Source organism: Rana temporaria, chromosome 2 (genome assembly GCF_905171775.1).
Source record: "Rana temporaria chromosome 2, aRanTem1.1, whole genome shotgun sequence".
Lineage (NCBI taxonomy): Eukaryota > Metazoa > Chordata > Amphibia > Anura > Ranidae > Rana > Rana temporaria.
The window spans coordinates 68,259,037-68,277,641 of record NC_053490.1 but is presented as its reverse complement, the minus strand read 5'-3'; the positions used below and the strand labels follow the sequence as shown (position 1 = coordinate 68,277,641).

The window sequence follows — 18,605 nt, the reverse complement described above, 5'->3', positions numbered from 1 at the left end:
GTTAACACCCAAAAAATAAACAAACCTATTACTAGTACACTCCAATGACCATGTTTTTTTAGCAACTTTTCGCCTACCAGAAGAAAAGGCATTCAGAGGAGCTGAGCAAAGGCTCAGTGTGCACGGTGCCTTATTCTGATACTTTTATGCCTCCCCTCCCCTCCCCCCTACAGGATCATTTATGTTCTTAGTAGATCACAAGACTTAAGACAAACCTGATCTGCTTTTGCAGACCAAAAAGTGACAGGCAAGTTTAAAATACAAAGACGCCGGGACGATAAAATAATCCCAGCCCTGACTGGAAGTAATGCAAAGACACTCAGTAACTCCGCCCGTCAGGGCTGTGGATTGTTTATCGTCCCGGGGTGTTTGTAATTTAAACTTGCTTGTCACCTTGAGTAAATGTGAGTATACCTCCATTGCTTTTTGGATAAAATAACGTTTTTAAAGAAGTATTATGCTATGGACACTTTCTTCTTCCATATATGAGAAATACTTGGGATCAGATTGTAAATAAACATGCCGAGGATCCATAGAGTGCTGCACAGTGTTATATATTGTGATCGCGCAATACCCCTGTGTGGGGTAAGGGAATCCGAGTGCATTTCCAATAAGGGCACTACAAAGAGCACCAGGATCGCTAAAAACAAGATCACATGAAAAGTCACCTTTTTTTGAATAGCACCAGTCACTTTGTTTATTCTTTGGAACATATGTTTTTTTTTACAAGGAATCTTCTTTTGTACACAATTTTATATACACACGTTGTGAAAGACTGCAATTATCTACATGAACTGAACAATTTTTACTGTTATTTTAAGTGTCATATTTAATGCAGGGGGTGCAACACACACACACACACACACACACACACACACACACACACACACACACCTGAAGCACTTATCACTTTAAAGCTTACTTTCAGCGGTACATACAGCAGGGGGTGCAACACACATGCACCCGAAGCACTTATCACCTTAATAGGTCTTATCTAAAAGGTTTAATCTAAAAATTGCAAGAAAAACAATATATCAATCCTTTGCATATATTTTTACCATTTATGATGTCCATTGCCAGCATTTGTCACTTTAGATCCTCAAAAGTATTCCAGTAATTTTTAATTTTTTAATCACACTGCCATTTTTTTAGACTTTATATGAACAGCGCCACACCTGCATCTATCCCAACTAGTTATCTGCACTCCATCTAGGCGGTTGTATCTGTAGGGGCAGCAGTTTTGTTTCTTTAACCCATTGCACGGAATCCCACATAACCATCGGATTACACAGAGAGATCTTCTGTTAACTTGGCACTCAGTCACACAGTTTCACCTTTTGGATGGCTCATAGAATAGACATAATATGTCCCGGCACGGGACCGATGTTCTGTCTATCCTATGAGCCGAACAGAAGATCCATCTGTATAATTCAGCAATGGTGAGGCTGCAGATGGGACTAATCAGGCAGCATTGATGGGCAATGGCGAGGCTGCATTGAAGAGGCTGAAGATGGGCACTGATCAGGCTGCATTAATGGGCACTAACCCTTATTTTGCTTCAAAGTTCTTCATTTCAAAATTATTTTTTTTCCTTGAACCTTCCCTCTTAAAATGAAGGTCTGCGTTATATGCCTGTGCATGTTATATGGCAATAAATACGGTAAATGCTACACGAATCATTCGCCCATACTCAAGATGGCCACAGACAGAAATGATAGGGGATTGTTTAGCAGAGTGATTTCTCAACATAGATAGAGCTTAGAGCAGTGATGGCGAACCTTGGCACCCCAGATGTTTCGGAACTACATTTCCCCCATGATGCTCAACTACACTGCAGAGTGCATGAGCATCATGGGAAAATGTGGTTTCAAAACATCTGGGGTGCCAAGGTTGGCCATCACTGGCTTAGAGACATGTATGGATGGGGGAGTTTGCTTTGAACATTTAAAATTAATTACCTGTATATACTCGAGTATAAGCCGAGTCACCTAATTTTACCAAAAAAAAAAAATGGGAAAACGTATTGACTCGAGCATAAGCCTAGGGTGTCCATCTGCATGCCTCACTGTGCCCATGACTAGACTGACGTTGAACATGGGAGTCTATGGAAAGGGTGCCCAGTTTTGAAAAATTGGTGCTCCCCAGCCGTAGGTGCCCCAGACAACAAGCTTGGCACACTTAAAGAGAAATGGGACTACATGTGTGCCAAGTTCGGGTCCAGGGGACCTACGACCAGCTGGTACCGGGTCCCCAAATCACCGGGGAAATGACCGTTCAACATTGGAATCTATGGAAGGGGTGCGCGGCTTTGAAAATTCGGTGCTCCCTGGCCGTAGGTCCCCCGGACAACAAACTTTGCACACTTGTAGGGAAGAGAGTTTGGGGTCCAGGGGACCTAAGGCCGGCCGCTACTGGGTCTCCAAAGTCCAGGAGAACAGGCGCATAAAAGGTGACTCGAGTATAAGCAGAGGGGGGCATTTTCAGCACAGAAAAATGTGCTGAAAAACTCGGCTTATACTCAAGTATATACAGTAAATAGCGCTTTTGGTGCTTAGATGCAGAGAAGATCCGCTTTAAAGTTTTGCCAAAAGGTGGAATCATTGAATAAAAAAATGTATAGGGACAGAGAAAGATGGGCAGGAAATTCCAATGAATGTTCATAGAAAGCAAAATTCAAGTTATTCATGAATGATAAAAAATATTGCGTCTGTCTAAACAAGGACCTGTAATCCCATTTTAAACAAAGACACATGTTCTTGAAAAGTCAAAGATATTTTGAAAAAGTGAAGGCTTGCTTTCCCAACGCCCATTCCGATATATAAATGCCTAGACAATGTCACCAATATCACAACAAATGTAAGAAAAGAGCACCTTTTTCTTCTGTCAAATGATGGAGGGACTTCTCTACTTGAGTGCACTTCAGCAACAAGTTACAAGATGGAAACTCTTCATCTACCACAATCTGTTCCGCTGGCTGAAACTTTCCTTGCTAAAAGACAAAAACTGAAAATATTAATAATGAGAATGCAGAAATCTGATATAAAAGGGGCCATTGGGGCTGCTAAATTAGTGGACTGGAAGTCATCACCCCTCACAATGGCTAAATCTCAAATCTGTGACATTGTTCAAGCAATCTATCATCTAAAAGTTTGTTTATATTTTTCCCCAGGTATGATAAAAAATGGGTGGAGCTCAATTACATAACTGACATTTATTTGCATAACACTCATGACAGAGCTGTTATACGAAGCAAAAGAGGTCAGGTCAAATTAGGTATGCACTTCCTTTGGGTGTGTATAGAAAATGCAATCAATCATTTTAAATAGAATACTTGTGAGTAAAACGGTAACAGGTTGAGCAGGCTGAAAGCTGTGTCCGATCACATGCTCATCACTGAAACATATACATACTGACTAATATATCTCCTGTTTACATATGCATACAAATATTACTATACCTCTTTGTCTGCCTTTATAAAGTAGTATATCACCAAAAACAGAGGATCCACTGGGGTTGCGTATAATAACCTGCCATCTAGAACAAAGTAAAAAAACATGAGAAAAGGTATTTGACGAGGCAGATGGAAAAAAATTCTTGAACAAGTTTCTAACAGTCTATGTGGTTTTCATCGGTAAGTCTCTTTGTTGCAAAATCGATTGTCAAAAGCAAACTAGATTTAAAGGGGTTGTAAACCGTCGTGTTTTTTCACCTTAATGCATCCTATGCGTTTTACTTGCATTAGCAATACCGCGTTGCTTTCCCCCAGCGCTTGTTGGCTCTTCATTGGATGGTTGATAGCAGCCCAGCCATTGGCTCCCGCTGCTGTCAATCACATCCAATGACACAAGTCATACAATTGGCGCCTATACACGGAAGCGCGCCCGCAAGCTATTCCCCTTGAGAGCGCTTCCCAGAGGGGGTTGGCTCTTGCAGGGAGGAGCCGCCGTGGGACCCCAGATGAGGTAGATCGGGTCCACTCTGTGCAAAACGAACTGCACAGTGGAGGCAAGTATGACATTTTTTTTTTTAATAATCTGCGGACCTTTACACCCCCTTTAAGTAATTTTGAATGTCATTTATCAAGTCATCGAACATACTGAGAATTTCCGTATTAGTCTAGGTTCACACTTGTGCGATGCGGGAACCGTCGTGATTCCAGCATTGCATCTCTCTTGCAGGCCGTTCACAATGTCTTCTGTGAACCGCTGCAGGTGTCAATATTGTATATTATTGTTAATGACACCCCCAGATCGGTTCACAGTGCGAACTCTGGATTTGGTCAGGAATCGGATCACATAGGTGAGCACACCCATGCGTTCCGATTACAGTCCCTGCACCTTTTTCTGTGCAAATCCAATGTGAGTACGGCCATACAACTGTATGGCTGAACTTGCATTGCTCAGACATCGCATGTGATCAGCACCTGCGGTGCATGTGTGAATCACATGCGATGTCTGATATCGCACTAGTCTGAACCGGAGCTGAATGTTTATTTGAAAACCTACTAGTGTATGCTGCTTTAGCAAAAAAGAGAATCCTCAGAATTTGCTCCAGTAATAGTATGTGGGAGCTCTTAACCCAAGTTAAAGTCAGGTGTTGATTTTAAGGAGACCTGTACAAAATAATAATAATAATAATAATAATAATAAAAAAAAAAAAGGGCAATTGCACTACTCCGATATCCATGCTGAGGATGACATCTGTATTAATCTGTATCGCTGTAGATAGCAGCAGTAGCCATTGGATCCTGTGATAATACCTGCTGTATGCTGATACCAAGACACTGGGAATTGTAGTGCCAATACCTGCTGAATGTTGATAAGGATTCCGGGAACAATAGCTACTTGAATGCTTTGACAAAAGTCCTCAAGGCATTGTGCATCGATTCTAATTATTTCTCCCCTTGTAACAATCACATGGTGGTGCCCTAGGTCTCCTGTTTTGTGCATTGTTAGAACTCTGAGCCAGTTATATTTGTCCTTGCCATTACTGTCCTTTCCGCCCTATGGCATCCAAGACTGTTTAGTTTTCAAAATTGTCCGTCTTTGTTTAAAACCGCAGAAGTGATCAAATACCACCAAAAGAAAGCTCTATTTGTGGGGAAAAGAAAAGGAAAGGACAAACATTTTATTTGGGTACAGTGTCGCAATTGTCAGTTAATTTAATGCAGTGCCAAATCACAAAAGATGGCCTGGTCCTGAAGGGGGTAAACCTTCCAAAGCTGAAGTGGTTAAACACCCCACTGGTAGAGGCACCAAGGCTGATCCTCTAGTTTCAGAGGTGCACACTCCATAAATAAGGGCCGAAGCAGTCTCCTTTAATTTGAGAGTGACTCAGAATGACCCAAAGGCTGGAAACAACACTGGTAGAAACAACAAGGTGAATAAAGTCATAGAAGTAACAGATGAAAAGATCACCATTCCATTTTTTCAAGCAGAGACAGTTGTGGGGAGAGGTCAGTGGGGCCTGAGTATGGCACTGTAAAAGTCAACCATGCTGGAAAGCTTAAATTGAAGAGACAAAGCTCAAGCAGTGGATTATAAAAGAAACTTGACTGACAAAAAACAAAGATCCTTTCTAAAGCTCTGCTGTACCAAGACCAACTCCTAGATCACTAGCCATTAATTGAGGTTTCCTGGAATTGGAGGGGTTATCCTCAGCTGGCCAAGATTTTTTGTTTGCCGGTGTCCAATTCTCCTGTAAATGTCAGTAGAACTCAAATGTTTAGGGATTCCTGTGTACCTCAATGGATAAAATACGCTTTAAGGGCTCTTACCTTGTTGAACTGTCTGACCTATGAACCAAGATCGGTATTCTTCTTGGAAAGCTTTCATTTCACAGATCTGCTGTCCAGAGTTAATAAACAGGTACATGTTGCCTTTTTCTATAAATAATAATAATAAAAAAAAAAAAAAAAAAAAAAAACATAAATCTCATGTATTTCTCATTATATGGCAGGTCTCACATACACAGCAAAATGACACAGCAAAATGAAACAACCAAAGCCACTTGTAGGTCAACCATAACCATTAAGTAAAACAGTCCCTTTCCCAATCCCCCCGACAAACCCCTGCCGCTTTCCGGTCATTTTCAGAGCCGTCGGTAAACCCAGAAGTGATCCAATCCATCCGATGGCTAGGCAGGGAGTCAAGATGGCCCCCACTTGGGGAGATATATATATATATATATATATATATATATATATTATATTATATACACACACACACGGAGTAAAACCCAAGTTTTTGTGCTGAGAATGCCCCCCTCGGCTTATACCCGAGTCACCTTTTTGCGCCTGATCTCCCGGACTTTGGGGACCCAGTACCAGCCGGCCGTAGTGTGCACAGTGTGTTGTCCGGGGACCTGGGGAGCACCGATTTTTCAAAGCCGGGCACCTCTTCCATAGACTCGTATGTTAAACAGTCATTTCTCTGGTGATTTTGGGGACCCGGTACTGGCCGGTCATAGGTCCCCTGGACCCTAATCTTGGCACACATGTAGCCCCATAGGTGTGCAAAGTTTGTTGTCTGGGGAGCACAGCTTTTTAAAGCCGGCACCCCTTCCATAGACTCCTATGTTGACCGTCAGTCTAGTCATGGACACAGTGAGGAAAAGTGAGACACAGTGAGGCATGCAGAGGGACACCCTAGGCTTATACTCGAGTCAATAGGTTTTTCCATTTTGTGGTAAAATTAGGTGCCTCGGCTTATACTCAAGTATATGACCCCCCCCTTTAAAAAAGGGTATACGAGAGGTCTGGATGTTTTTTTTTTTTTTATATAAAGAGGACCTGTCATGCTTTTTTCGATAAGAAGAGATGATCCTTGTAATACAAAAAAAAAAAAAAAGGGGACAACGTTAAAGTGCCGCTAGTTTACTGCCGACACTCTCAGCGCCCCAGTGTGAAACTGCTATAATGCTAAACAGGTGGACATTTTTAAAGCGTCGCCTATGGAGATTTTTAAATACCTTTGTGTGTTTTAAAAGCATGACATGTTAGGTATCAATTCGAGCTGCACAATTAATCGTTCAAAGATTGCGATTCAACCCCACACAATCTTAAATCAAGCATTTCCACGATTCATGTAAACAGAGCAGAGCAGTTTGCCTGCTCACAGCTGTCAAAAAACAAAATAAAAAATAAAATAAAAAAAAGAGCAGCCAGCAATGTTTATCAACAACATTCCTGAGTTCTTAAAAGAGAAAAGAAACATTGCATCTTATCTTTCCTTCCGTTTATTAATTTACAGATCAAAAGGGATGAACTTTGGTCTGCAAATTAAGTCAGTATAAAGCAACCTTGTCAAGTAAAAACAATTTTTTTTTTTCGGCTTTTAAATAAAATGTTCCTCTGTTTAACCCCTTATTAACCCTTAATTTACTCTAATCAGTCTTAATAGCTCCTTATTCTCCCTCATTTATTATTTTCCTGATGATTTTCCATTTTATAAACTATTAATTAAAAAAAAAAAAAAAAAAAAAAAATTTTTTTGCATTGTTCATTAACCACTTCCATACACCTTCCCGCCCAGACCAATTTTTAGCTTTCAGCGCTGTTGCACTTTGAATGACAATTGCGCGGTCATGCTACAATGTACCCAAACTACATTTTTATCATTTTGTTCCCACAAATAGAGCTTTCTTTTGGTGGTATTTGATCACCTCTGGGATTTTTATTTTTTGCAAAAAATAAATAAAAAAATGACTGAAAATTTTGAAAAAAATATGTTTTTTTCTGTTCCAGTTATAAAACATTGTAAATAAGTTAGTTTTATCCTTCACGGATGGACACTGATGGTACTGCACTGATAAGGCGGCACTGATGGGCACCGATGAAGTGGCATTGATGGGCACTAATATGCGTCACTGATAAGCGGCATGGATGGGCACTGATAGGCGGCATGGATGTATGTGTTGTACTAATGGATGCCAATCAGTGCCAAACAATGCCTGCCAATCAGTGATGCCCATTGTGGGCACTGATTGGCATCCATTATTTGTAAATTTTCATCCCTGGTGGTCTAGGGTGGCATACCTGTGGTGGGCATCCCTGGTGATCTAGTGGCATCCCTGGTGGTCCAGTGTGGGCATCCTCAGGGGGGGGGGGGCTGTGCTATTAATCATTCAGCACAAACTCCCCCCCCCCCCCCCCGTCAGAGAAGCAGCCGATCGGCTTTCCTCTACTCGCGTCTGACAGACACGAGTGAGGAAAAGCCGATTACCGGCTTTTCCTGTTTACATCGTGATCAGCCGTGATTGGACACGGCTGATCACGTGGTAAAGAGTCTCCGTCTAAGACCCTTTACCTAAATCGGTGTTGCGGGGTGTCAGGCTGACACCCTGCAAAAACGATCGCCGCGATGCGCGCCCCCTCATATGACATCCACTCAGGATATTGAAACCACTTTGCCGACGTCAAAGCGGCCGGCAAGTGGTTAATATTTTTACACCTTTAACAAATATTTGTAGGTTTCACATTGAAAAAAAAAAAAAAAAAGCGGGAAAAAACCCCCGAAATAAAAATATTTCATTTGTAAAATAACTTTTCAGTGCTATTGCTGGCAGCTAAAGTGCAAACAAAAAAGTTGTGGTAGGTATCAGTAATTGGTATCAGCGAGTACTAAAAAAAAAAAAAAAAAATATATATAAAACTTAATGGTCATTTTTTTTTATTTCTCTTTACGCAATTGCATTTCTTTAAATTTGATTGAAACAGAGTATTCGGTCTTATTTTATTGCCATTTTGTTTGATGACCTAATGTACAGGGGTTGTAAATCTTTAAACTAAAACTATAAAAAAAAACTAAAAAAAGTTTAGAAACGTGATTTTTTTTCTCTCTCTTTTTTTTTTTTAGGTACTTATATAGCGCCGTCAATTTACACAGCACTTTACATATACAATGTACATTCACATCAGTCCCTGCCCTCAAGGAGCTTACAATCTAAAGGGCCTTAACTCACATTCATATACTAGGGCCAATTTAGGAAGAAGCCAATTAACCTACCAGCATGTCTTTGGAGTGTGGGAGGAAACCGGAGTACCCTGAGGAAACCCACGCAGGCACAGGGAGAACATGCAAACTCCAGGCAGGTAGTGTCGTGGTTGGGATTCGAACCAGCGACCCTTTTTACTGCTAGGTACTACACCACTACACCACTGTGATATTTATTTTAAGCCAAAAAATTGCAGCTCTAGTATCTATTTACTCAACGTAACATCTTTCACATTATACAAAAAAATTGGGCTAACTTTAGTGTTTGGCTTTTTAATTCATTAAAGTGTATTTTTTTTCCATTTGAAACATGTATGTGCAAATAGTGTGACATCAAATATTGCAACCATTACCATTTTATTCTCTAGGGTCTCTGCTATAATAATAAAAAAAGTAATTTTCTAGCAAAATGTAAACTTGTAAAAAAAATGTTCCAGAAAAGGCATGATTAGCAAGTGGTTAGTAATAGTGATATGTTAGAACTCAGAACAAACAGAACATAAATAGCACTCATACAACCATATAGTTACATATGTTTAATTTTTTATTCAGACAGAAATCACAAATCTAAAACGTTATTTTCTATGGGCTTATTCATACCAGCCGCTGGGCTGATTGCATGGCCACTGGTGTGTCCTGTGAGGAAATTGCATTGCTTTTTATAATCACTCCCATTTTAGTTGTGTGAAATGAAAAGACATAAAAAGCTTTGAGCTGGAGGGAATTACCATGCTTCTGGCCAATCAGACAGCATGCTGGAATTGTGTAAATCTGGCCACACAAAGTAAGATTTCTCTTGTTCAGCCCTGTGATCTGAAGGAGAGAAGTCTATTGAATTCCCCATCTATGTTAAACAGAGTGCAAGGAGTAATGTCCCTTGCCAATCATTGTATTTTGACAGCCGCCGGTTCTGATTGGATACAGCCGCTGTTCAGCTGATCATTTCTATCTGGCAAATAGATTTTCAAAAGGAACGATGTCAGGCAGTAGTTGCTGCCAGGGACACCCATGGCTCCATATCATCCGGTTCGCCACGAGTCCGAAATTCGCTCCGTGTATGGCCAGCTTTATAACTTCCGGTCCAGCACCTGCTACAAAATAGAGTCAGCCTGAGTGCTGCCCAGCCATTCACAGGAAGCTTTGTATTTTATGAGTAAATACAAGGCTTCTTCTAATTGGCTGAGCTGAAGATAGTGATTCATCTACCCACCTCTGTCAATCAGAGGATGCCTTGAATTCATTAATACAAAAATGGCTGAACAGCGCTCAGCCTTACTTAATATTGTTCCAGGAATGGACTAGGGAGTCCCCATACCACTGCCAGAACACAGTGCTGTATACGGCATGTAGCTTATGCCGGGGCTTGACAAGTTTGCTTTGAATCTAGGAGCCAGCTAAAAAAGTTAGGCGCCAGTTTTATTTAATTTGGTATGACTCAATGATGAGCCCCAGTGTCATCACTAGGGTTGGTATAACCCCCCTCCACCAACTATAGTCCCCCCTCCACTAACTATAGACCCCCCTCACCCACAGTATAGATCCCCCTCACCAAGTACAGACCCCACTCCCGTAGTGTAGATCCCCCTCACTGAGTACAGACCCCCCTCACTGAGTACAGACCCCCCTCCCGCAGTATAGATCCCCCTCACTGAGTACAGACCCCCCTCCAGCAGTATAGATCCCCCTCACTGAGTACAGACCCCCCTCCAGCAGTATAGATCCCCCTCACTGAGTACAGACCCCCCTCCAGCAGTATAGATCCCCCTCACTAAATACAGACCCTGCTCCAGCAGTATAGATCCCTCTCACTAAATACAGACCCCCCCCTGTAGTATAGATCCCCTCACTAAGTGCAGACCCCCATCTATCAGTGTAGACCCCCCTCCATCAGATAAAACTCGCCCTGCAACAGCGAGGCACAATCTCGAAACTACGGTGCCCCTCCACTTTAAATTCTGCCCGTCCAAAAATGCCTCCTACGATGTGCACATGCGCTATAGCGACATCACATCAGCTTATTGGGAAGTCAGCTGGAGTGGCCTTCCTTACTGGGCAATTTTCAACTAAGGGCACTATACGATCGTGTATTTAGGTAGCTGTAGCACAGGCCCGGATTGGCCATAGGGCAAACCGGGCATATGCCCGGTGGGCCGCGGCCGCTGTTCTTGCTTGCGGGGCCAAGGCAGGCTGCTCTGTAAGCCCGCGCCGGTCCTCCGACCTTTCCGCGGCCGCCCGGCTGCCAGTTCAGCCTTCGGCATCGGCATATGCAGCAGGAGGACGTAAACAAGAAGGGGGAGGGACTAGAGGAGACACCGCTCCACGGCCGCCAATGAACTGCAGCCGTTGGTGCCGGGGGGCGTGACCAGGAAGGGAGAGGAGCCTGCTACAGCATGTTCTGCAGATGGGATCTCTCCGAGAAAACGTAAGTGCCGGCCCCTGTAACCTGAATAGGAGGAGCGGTGGGGTGGCTGCATCTAAAATAATCATTCTCTCCATCGTCCTCCCGTGGTCTCTGAATGCCTGCTTTTGCTCCTCTCCCTCTCGCAGGCATTCAGGTACTGCGGGAAGAAGATGGAGAGAATGATTCTTCTATATGCAGCCACCCCACCGCTCCACCTATCCTACTCATCTCTGCTGCCCCCACAGTGCTCTCCCCCCCCCCCACAGGACTCTCAAGCCCCCCCAGTGCTCTCCACCTCACCCATGCTCTCTGCTGCCCCCTGCCTCTCTTCCTGTGCTCTCCTCCTCCCTCCTGTACTCTCCACCTCCCCCCATGCTCTAGGCTGCCCCCCTGTGCCCTCCGCCTCTCCCCCTGTGCTCTTCACCTCCCCCAGTGCTCTCCAGCCCCCCCAGTGCTCTCCACCTCCCCCCATTCTCTACGCTGCCCCCCTGTGCCCTCCGTCTTTCCCCCTGTGCTCTCTACCTCCCCCCATGCTCAACGCTGCCCCCTGTGCTCTCCACCTCCCTCTGTGCTCTTTTCAATTCCCCCTAATTCTCTCCAGCCCCCTCAGTGCTCTCCACCTCCCCCATGCTCTACGCTGCCCCCCTGTGTCCTCCGTCTCTCCCCCTGTGCTCTCTACCTCCCCCCATGCTCTACGATGCCCCCTGTGCCCTCCGCCTCTCCCCCTGTGCTCTTTTCAATTCCCCCTAATTCTCTCCAGCCCCACCAGTGCTCTCCAACCCCCCTTCTCTCCACCTCCCTCCTGTGCTCTCCACCTCCCCCATGCTCTACGCTGCCCCCCTGTGTCCTCCGTCTCTCCCCCTGTGCTCTCTACCTCCCCCCATGCTCTACGATGCCCCCTGTGCTCTCCACCTCCCCCTGTGCTCTTTTCAATTCCCCCTAATTCTCTCCAGCCCCCCCCCCCAGTGCTCTCCAGCCCCCCTCTTCTCTCCACCTACCTCCTGTGCTCTCCACCTCCCCCATGCTCTACGCTGCCCCCCTGTGTCCTCCATCTCTCCCCCTGTGCTCTCTACCTCCCCCCATGCTCTACGATGCCCCCTGTGCTCTCCGCCTCTCCACCTGTGCTCTCCACAATTCCCCCTAATTCTCTCCAGCCCCCCCCCCAGTGCTCTCTATCCCCCCCAGTGCTCTCCAGCCCCCCTCTTCTCTCCACCTCCCTCCTGTGCTCTCCACCTCCCTCCTGTGCTCTACGCTGCCCCCTATGCCCTCCATCTCTCCCCCTGTGCTCTCCACCTCCCCATGCTCTATGCTGCCCCCCTGTGCCCTCTGCCTCTCCCCCAGTGCTCTCTAGCCCCCCAGTGCTCTCTAGCCTCCCCAGTGCTCTCTAGCCTCCCCAGTGCTCTCTAGCCTCCCCAGTGCTCTCCAGCCCCCCAGTGCTCTTTAACACCCCAGCGCTCTCCACCTCCCCCATGCTCTACGCTGCCCCCCTGTGCCCTCCACCTTCCCAATGCTCTACGCCTCCCCCTGTGCTCTCCACCTCCCCCCATGCTCTACGCTGCCCCCTATGCCCTCCATCTCTCCCCCTGTGCTCTCCACCTCCCCCATGCTGCCCCCCTGTGCCCTCTGCCTCTCCCCCAGTGCTCTCTAGCCTCCCCAGTGCTCTCTACCTCACCCTGTGCTCTCCAACCCCCCGTTCTCTTTAACACCCCAGCCCAGTTCTCTCCACCTCCCCCCATGCTCTACGCTGCCCCCCTGTGCCCTCCGTCTCTCCCCCTATGCTCTCCACCTTCCCAATGCTCTACGCCTCCCCCTGTGCTCTCCACCTCCCCCCCATGCTCTACGCTGCCCCCTGTGCCCTCTGCCTCTCCCCCAGTGCTTTCTAGCCCCCCCAGTGTTCTCTAGCCCCCCTTTGCTCTCCCCCTCCCCCATGCTCTACGCTGCCCCCTGTACCCTCTGCCTCTTCCCCAGTGCTCTCTAGCCCCCCATTGATCTTCACCTACCCCCTGTGCTCTCCACCTCCTCCCATGCTCTCTGCTGCCCCCCTGTGCCCTTCGCCTCCCCCCAGTGATCTCCGCCTCCCCCATGTGCTCTTCACCCCCGTGCTCTCCTGCCCTCCCTGTACTCTCTGCCCCACCCTGTGTTTTTGCTTCCCCCTGTGCTCTTCAACCCCCCACTCCCTGTGCTCTCCAGACCCCCATGCTCTCTGGCCCCCTTGTGCTCTCCTCTTCCTCCCTGTGACCTCTGCCTCTCCCCTGTGCTCTCTGCCCCCTCATTCTCTCCACCTCCCCCCCCGTGCTCTCACCCCACCCAATGTTCTCAAGGTTCTTCCCTGTGCTCTCTGCCCCCCCTGCTCTTTCCCTGTCCCCTTGCCCCCTGCACCTTTGCAGGGTTTCCCCCTCCCCCGAGGGATCCTTTAGGATGGAGAGTGGGGATGTGTCGGTTAAGGTGTCATGGGCTGCTCATTCCAAAATGCCCGGGCCTATTTTTTGTCCCAGTCCGGGCCTGCTGTAGCACGTGCCATAATGTACTGGTATGGGGTACATTATGTCAGAACACTTGCAGGTGACTCACCTACACTTTATTAGGAGTTAATAGTTTAAGCCCTGGGGGGATGGAGAGTGAGTATGTAGATGGTCATCGTAACTGTGACCTGCCTGCGGTGATGTCAGAACACAGTAGGGGGAGGGACTGGGTGACATTGGTAGGCCTCTAGCACACCTGATCCTGCGGGAAGCGGCGATAGGATGCAGCTCCCTCTCAGCGAACTCCCGGCATGTGTCCCGCAGCATGCAGTGTGTATCAGGCAGCTCGGCGCTCTGGTAGACGGTGTGCAGGCAGCGGGAAGCTTTGAGGACATAAAACAGAGGTCAGCCGGGGTACGGCGGTCAGCATACACAGACGTCAACCCACGGTACATGTCATTATTGTCTGCTATACTCTTACCGTACACACCTGGGGGACGGCCACTTCGGATGACGTCAGCTTCCCGCTGCCTACACACCGTCTACCAGACGAGCTGCCTGATACACACTGGACACATGCCGGGAGTTCGCCAAGAGGGAGCTGCAACCCATCGCCGCTCAGCTGGACAGAGAACACTGCTTCCCGCCTAAAGCACGTAAAAGTTGTAAACACATTGCACGTGTTTTCAAAGGCGGGGCTCCGCCTACCTCAGACAACTGCTTCCGCGTATCTCCTCCCCAGCGTTTTTTCTCTGTGTTCTCTCAATCAGTTTTACATCGGTTTTCCTCCCGTCTTGTCAGCCGCTGCAGTGCCGCTCTCTTCCAGCTCCATCCCCGCTGCCACCACTAATCACATCCCTGGCCCCGCAAACCGCCCTGTAGCAGAAGCACCTGTCACTGATCAAAGCCCAGGCGCCAGTGTGAAATTTCTAGTCGCACTGGTGACCTGGCGCCTGGGATTTGTTGAGCCCTGGCTTATGCTAAATGCAATTTACAGCACTGACAGAAGGCACATATCTTAGGAACGGGAATAGTTTGTTTGGACCTGGAGTTAGGCTTTAAGGATTTACCACCACCATATCCCCACTAGAGCTAGGGAGTGGCCACCACACATAATTACTAGCCCACTTTTGGGTAGGGGGTACGCGCCACTTCTATCGTGATTAGTCACAGCAGAAGCCGATCAGCGGGTGCCGGCCAATGGATATCCACAGGCACCCACTGATCGTTGAGAGGTTAGATTGAGCTCTGCCTATGTAAAACAAGACAAAGTTCCATCCTGATAGCGGGGATGTGATGGATTCGCTGTCCCGCTATAAGTTGCTGACCAGTGAGCCCATAAATGCCTTATCCTCACCGTAAAATTCATTTCTCTGAGTCCATGGACGGACACAGCTCCCACCCCTCCTTTTTAGGTTTGTACTGCTTGTTACGAACTGAGGCTGCATGCTGCAGTGAGGAGGGTTATGTCTGGAGGGACCGCCCCCTGGGCGGGGCTGTTCAACTCTGTTAATGTAACATGCATTTAATTATCTAACATGTTTCTGCCTAGTCCTCTCCTGTAAACAGGGAAAATAACCCACTTGTCAAGATTTAAGGAGCTGTGTCTGTCCATGGACGATAAGAGAAACTATAATTTTTATTTGTGTGCAGCGTTGCATGACCACGCAACTGTCAGTTAAAGTAACAGCGATGTATCGCAAAAAAATGGCCATGAAGGGGGGTAAATCTTCCAGAGGTCAAGTAGTTAAAGTATGCTCACATATTTTCAAAATGATCAATATGGCAAAGGACATCTTATTTTAGAATTTGACTCCTATATATTGTACACATTTGGAAAGCAGTTAAAAAAAACAGAAATTCACAGCACCTGTCAATGGACTGCGCAGCTTTGCAAATAGCGTTTTACTGCTTGGCTTCTTTGCATCATCTTTTAAGGTTTCTGTAAGAAAACAAAGCATGAATGAGTAAGCGGATAATACATATATTGTATGGTCTTTAAATAATGAGGGGTATCTGCATAATAGTTTACTCCATTTTCTCCTTTTGTGACCACATGTCCTGACCTAACCCACCTACCCTCCCCCTCTACAGATGCATACTTGCAGGAAAGGTTAGATTAGGTCAGGGCACTAAAAGGATATGTGCACTTTATTCTGAGGTGCACTTATTCTTTAACCACTTTACGACCACCCTATTGTAGCTTTACTGCTACAGGGCAGCCACTGTGCACAGGATAAGGTATATATACGCGATCCCGAACTTCCAGGTCACGGCCGCAAATGTGCGCCAGCCTCTGTGATTATGCACATATGTCCGCCGGCACCTGCCAATCATTTTTTGCACAGGCAGAACGCCAGTGTGCCTATGTAAACAAGGCAGATTGCCGTTCTGTCAGTACAGAATACATGGATCCTGTGTTGCTGTCAAGCAAAAACACTGATCCATGCCTTCCAGTAGTAAAAGCATCTTCCCCACAGTGTGGGAAGAGGCAGATTAGGAAACTCTGCATAGCAACCGCCCTTTCTAGTAAGTAAAAAAAAAAAAAAAAAAAACAAACAAAAATGTTTTAATTTTTTTTGCAGGATTTTGGTGTTTTTTTTTTTTTTTTAGGGTGAAACTCCACTTTAAATCGATGGGTTTACTTCCACTTTAAGTTTGGACATGAAGGTTCAGCTTGCACCGGAATGTGCACATTTGCACCCACACTTTCCATTGCTAGCGCTAAGGATGAGCTCCGGCGTGTTCGCACACTCCACGTGCAGAGCCCGCCAGGAAGTGAGCACAGCGCTGCGCTAATCACAGGCAGCGAGACATTTCCCGATCTCTGCAGCCCAGCATCGGGACAATGTCTGCCTGCCTGTGATTAGCGCAGCGCTGTGCTCACTTCCTGGCGGCAGGGCCGGCCTTAGGTGTTCAGGCGCCCTGTGCAAGCTAATCCTTTGGCGCCCCCATCTTCACCCCCTGGTCACCTAAACATACACAAAGAGGAAAAAAAACATTTGTAACAAATAATTTGTTTTAATAACAGTTAATTTAAGTACATGTGCAAACAATTACAATAATAAATAACTGTATAGACTGGTAACAATGATGTAAACAATGAAAGCTCCATTTGTGGGGAAAAAAGGACGTCAATTTAGTTTGGGTACAGCGTCGCACGACTGCGAAATTGTCCAATAAAGTAATGCAGTGCCAAATCGCAAAATAGGGCCTGGTCATTAAGCAGCAAAATCTTCCGGTCCAGAAGTGGTTAACATAAGACAAATAACAAAGGAGTAAAATACAATAAAATAAATAAAAATATTAAATATGTTTATTACATAATTGCATTGGTATTGGCAATTACATACATTAGATTAAATATATGCATACATTACATACATGTATACATTACATACATGTATGCAATTGCCATTACCAATGCAATTATGTAGTACACGTTATTTTTATATATTATTTTATTGTATTTTACTTTTTTTTCCTTTTCTTATGTTAAGTCCCTTATATGCTCCCCCCTTCGGTGTGTAGGCCGGCTATAAAAAGTAAATAGTTTTTATTTTTATCTGAAAAAGTAGGTGCATGCAGGGCCAGAGTGTGACTTACCTTTCGGTGGACGGTGCGGCTTTGCATTTAAAAATGGCGCCGCCCGGCGCTTAGACGCCACTGCGCATGCACCGTCTGCCCGAGAACAGCCAAGCGTTTTCGGGCTTTCCCGAGCAGCGGTGGCGCATTCGCAGTGTGCCTGTCGGGGGCGGCAGCAGCCATTTTTTTTCAGGTGCCGCAGCCGATGCGTTGCTCTTCACCCAATCCCAGGGCAGGGGGACCTGGCAGCGCCTGCTGCTGTGACTCGTAGGAGTCGGACTCCTGTGATGATCATGTGAGTAACTGACTGCGACTCAAATTCTGCGAGCTGTGATGGCCGCACGGCGCCCCTGTTGCGCATGGCGCCCGCACACCCCAAAGGCCGGCCCTGCCTGGCAGGCTCTGCACGTGGAGTGTGCGAACACACCGGAGCTCACCCTTACTGGCAGCCCATTCATTTCATTGGGCTGCCCAACATACGGGACGTGTACAAAGTAGAACATGCGTGAGGCGGCACCAAAACATTACCATGCACACTGCTGGCCACAAGCGCTCTGCGATCATTAGATGTGTTAGGCTGCCAATAACAGGTAATAGAACCCACACACATCTAACCAGGGCAGTGCCTCACCTTTCTACATCTGCTGGGAATGGTCCCCTAAGGCAGAAGCTGATTGGCTCCAGTTTTGTATTGATAAATCCCCTCATAGTTTCTATCCAGCAGTCACATGTTCCCCTCCTCTGTATACAGGAACCTGTGCAGGGAGAGGACATTACAGAACATCAGTGACTTCCCTGGAGGTGAGTACCTGGAGCTACGAGCACCCACTGATCACACTGCACATCCCCGACCTTCTTCTTCCTGGACATCATCCTTCTTCTCCTCACACCGGGGACACACAGCCTGGATAGACTTGGCGCCCTCCGGAGCAGTACAACACTATGAGGGAGGGGGGGAGGAGGCGCAGCTATAACTTACACCGCTAAGCAGGAGGACACAAATCTACACAGACCAATAAGAGGATAATAAACTCTTCCGTATGTGGTGTTCTGGTGTGTCTGCGGACGGATTTAGACACTTATTCTATTTCTCCCTATCACAGTACAGACCCCCCCCCTCCTCCGGCAGTTGGTACGTTCCGCATGTGGTTACAGTGTTGCAGG

General features: G+C 46.5%; 1 protein-coding gene across 2 annotated transcripts in view; it reads right to left on the bottom strand.

Moving 5' to 3' along the window:
* Positions 1-18,393, bottom strand: part of RNASEH2B (ribonuclease H2 subunit B) — a 43,108-nt gene extending 24,715 nt beyond the window's left edge. Inside the window, exons 1-5 of one of the 2 annotated variants that reach the window (XM_040340324.1) lie at positions 18,251-18,393; positions 15,727-15,798; positions 5,777-5,884; positions 3,458-3,534; positions 2,872-2,989 (exon numbers count right to left, since the gene is read on the bottom strand). In XM_040340324.1, the coding sequence (XP_040196258.1) occupies positions 2,872-2,989; positions 3,458-3,534; positions 5,777-5,884; positions 15,727-15,798; positions 18,251-18,314 (439 nt within the window). In that variant the 5' untranslated portion in view covers positions 18,315-18,393. The remainder of the gene's footprint in view (positions 1-2,871; positions 2,990-3,457; positions 3,535-5,776; positions 5,885-15,726; positions 15,799-18,250) is intronic. The other variant, XM_040340323.1, reaches the window with a different exon arrangement.
* Positions 18,394-18,605: the final 212 nt, after the last annotated feature.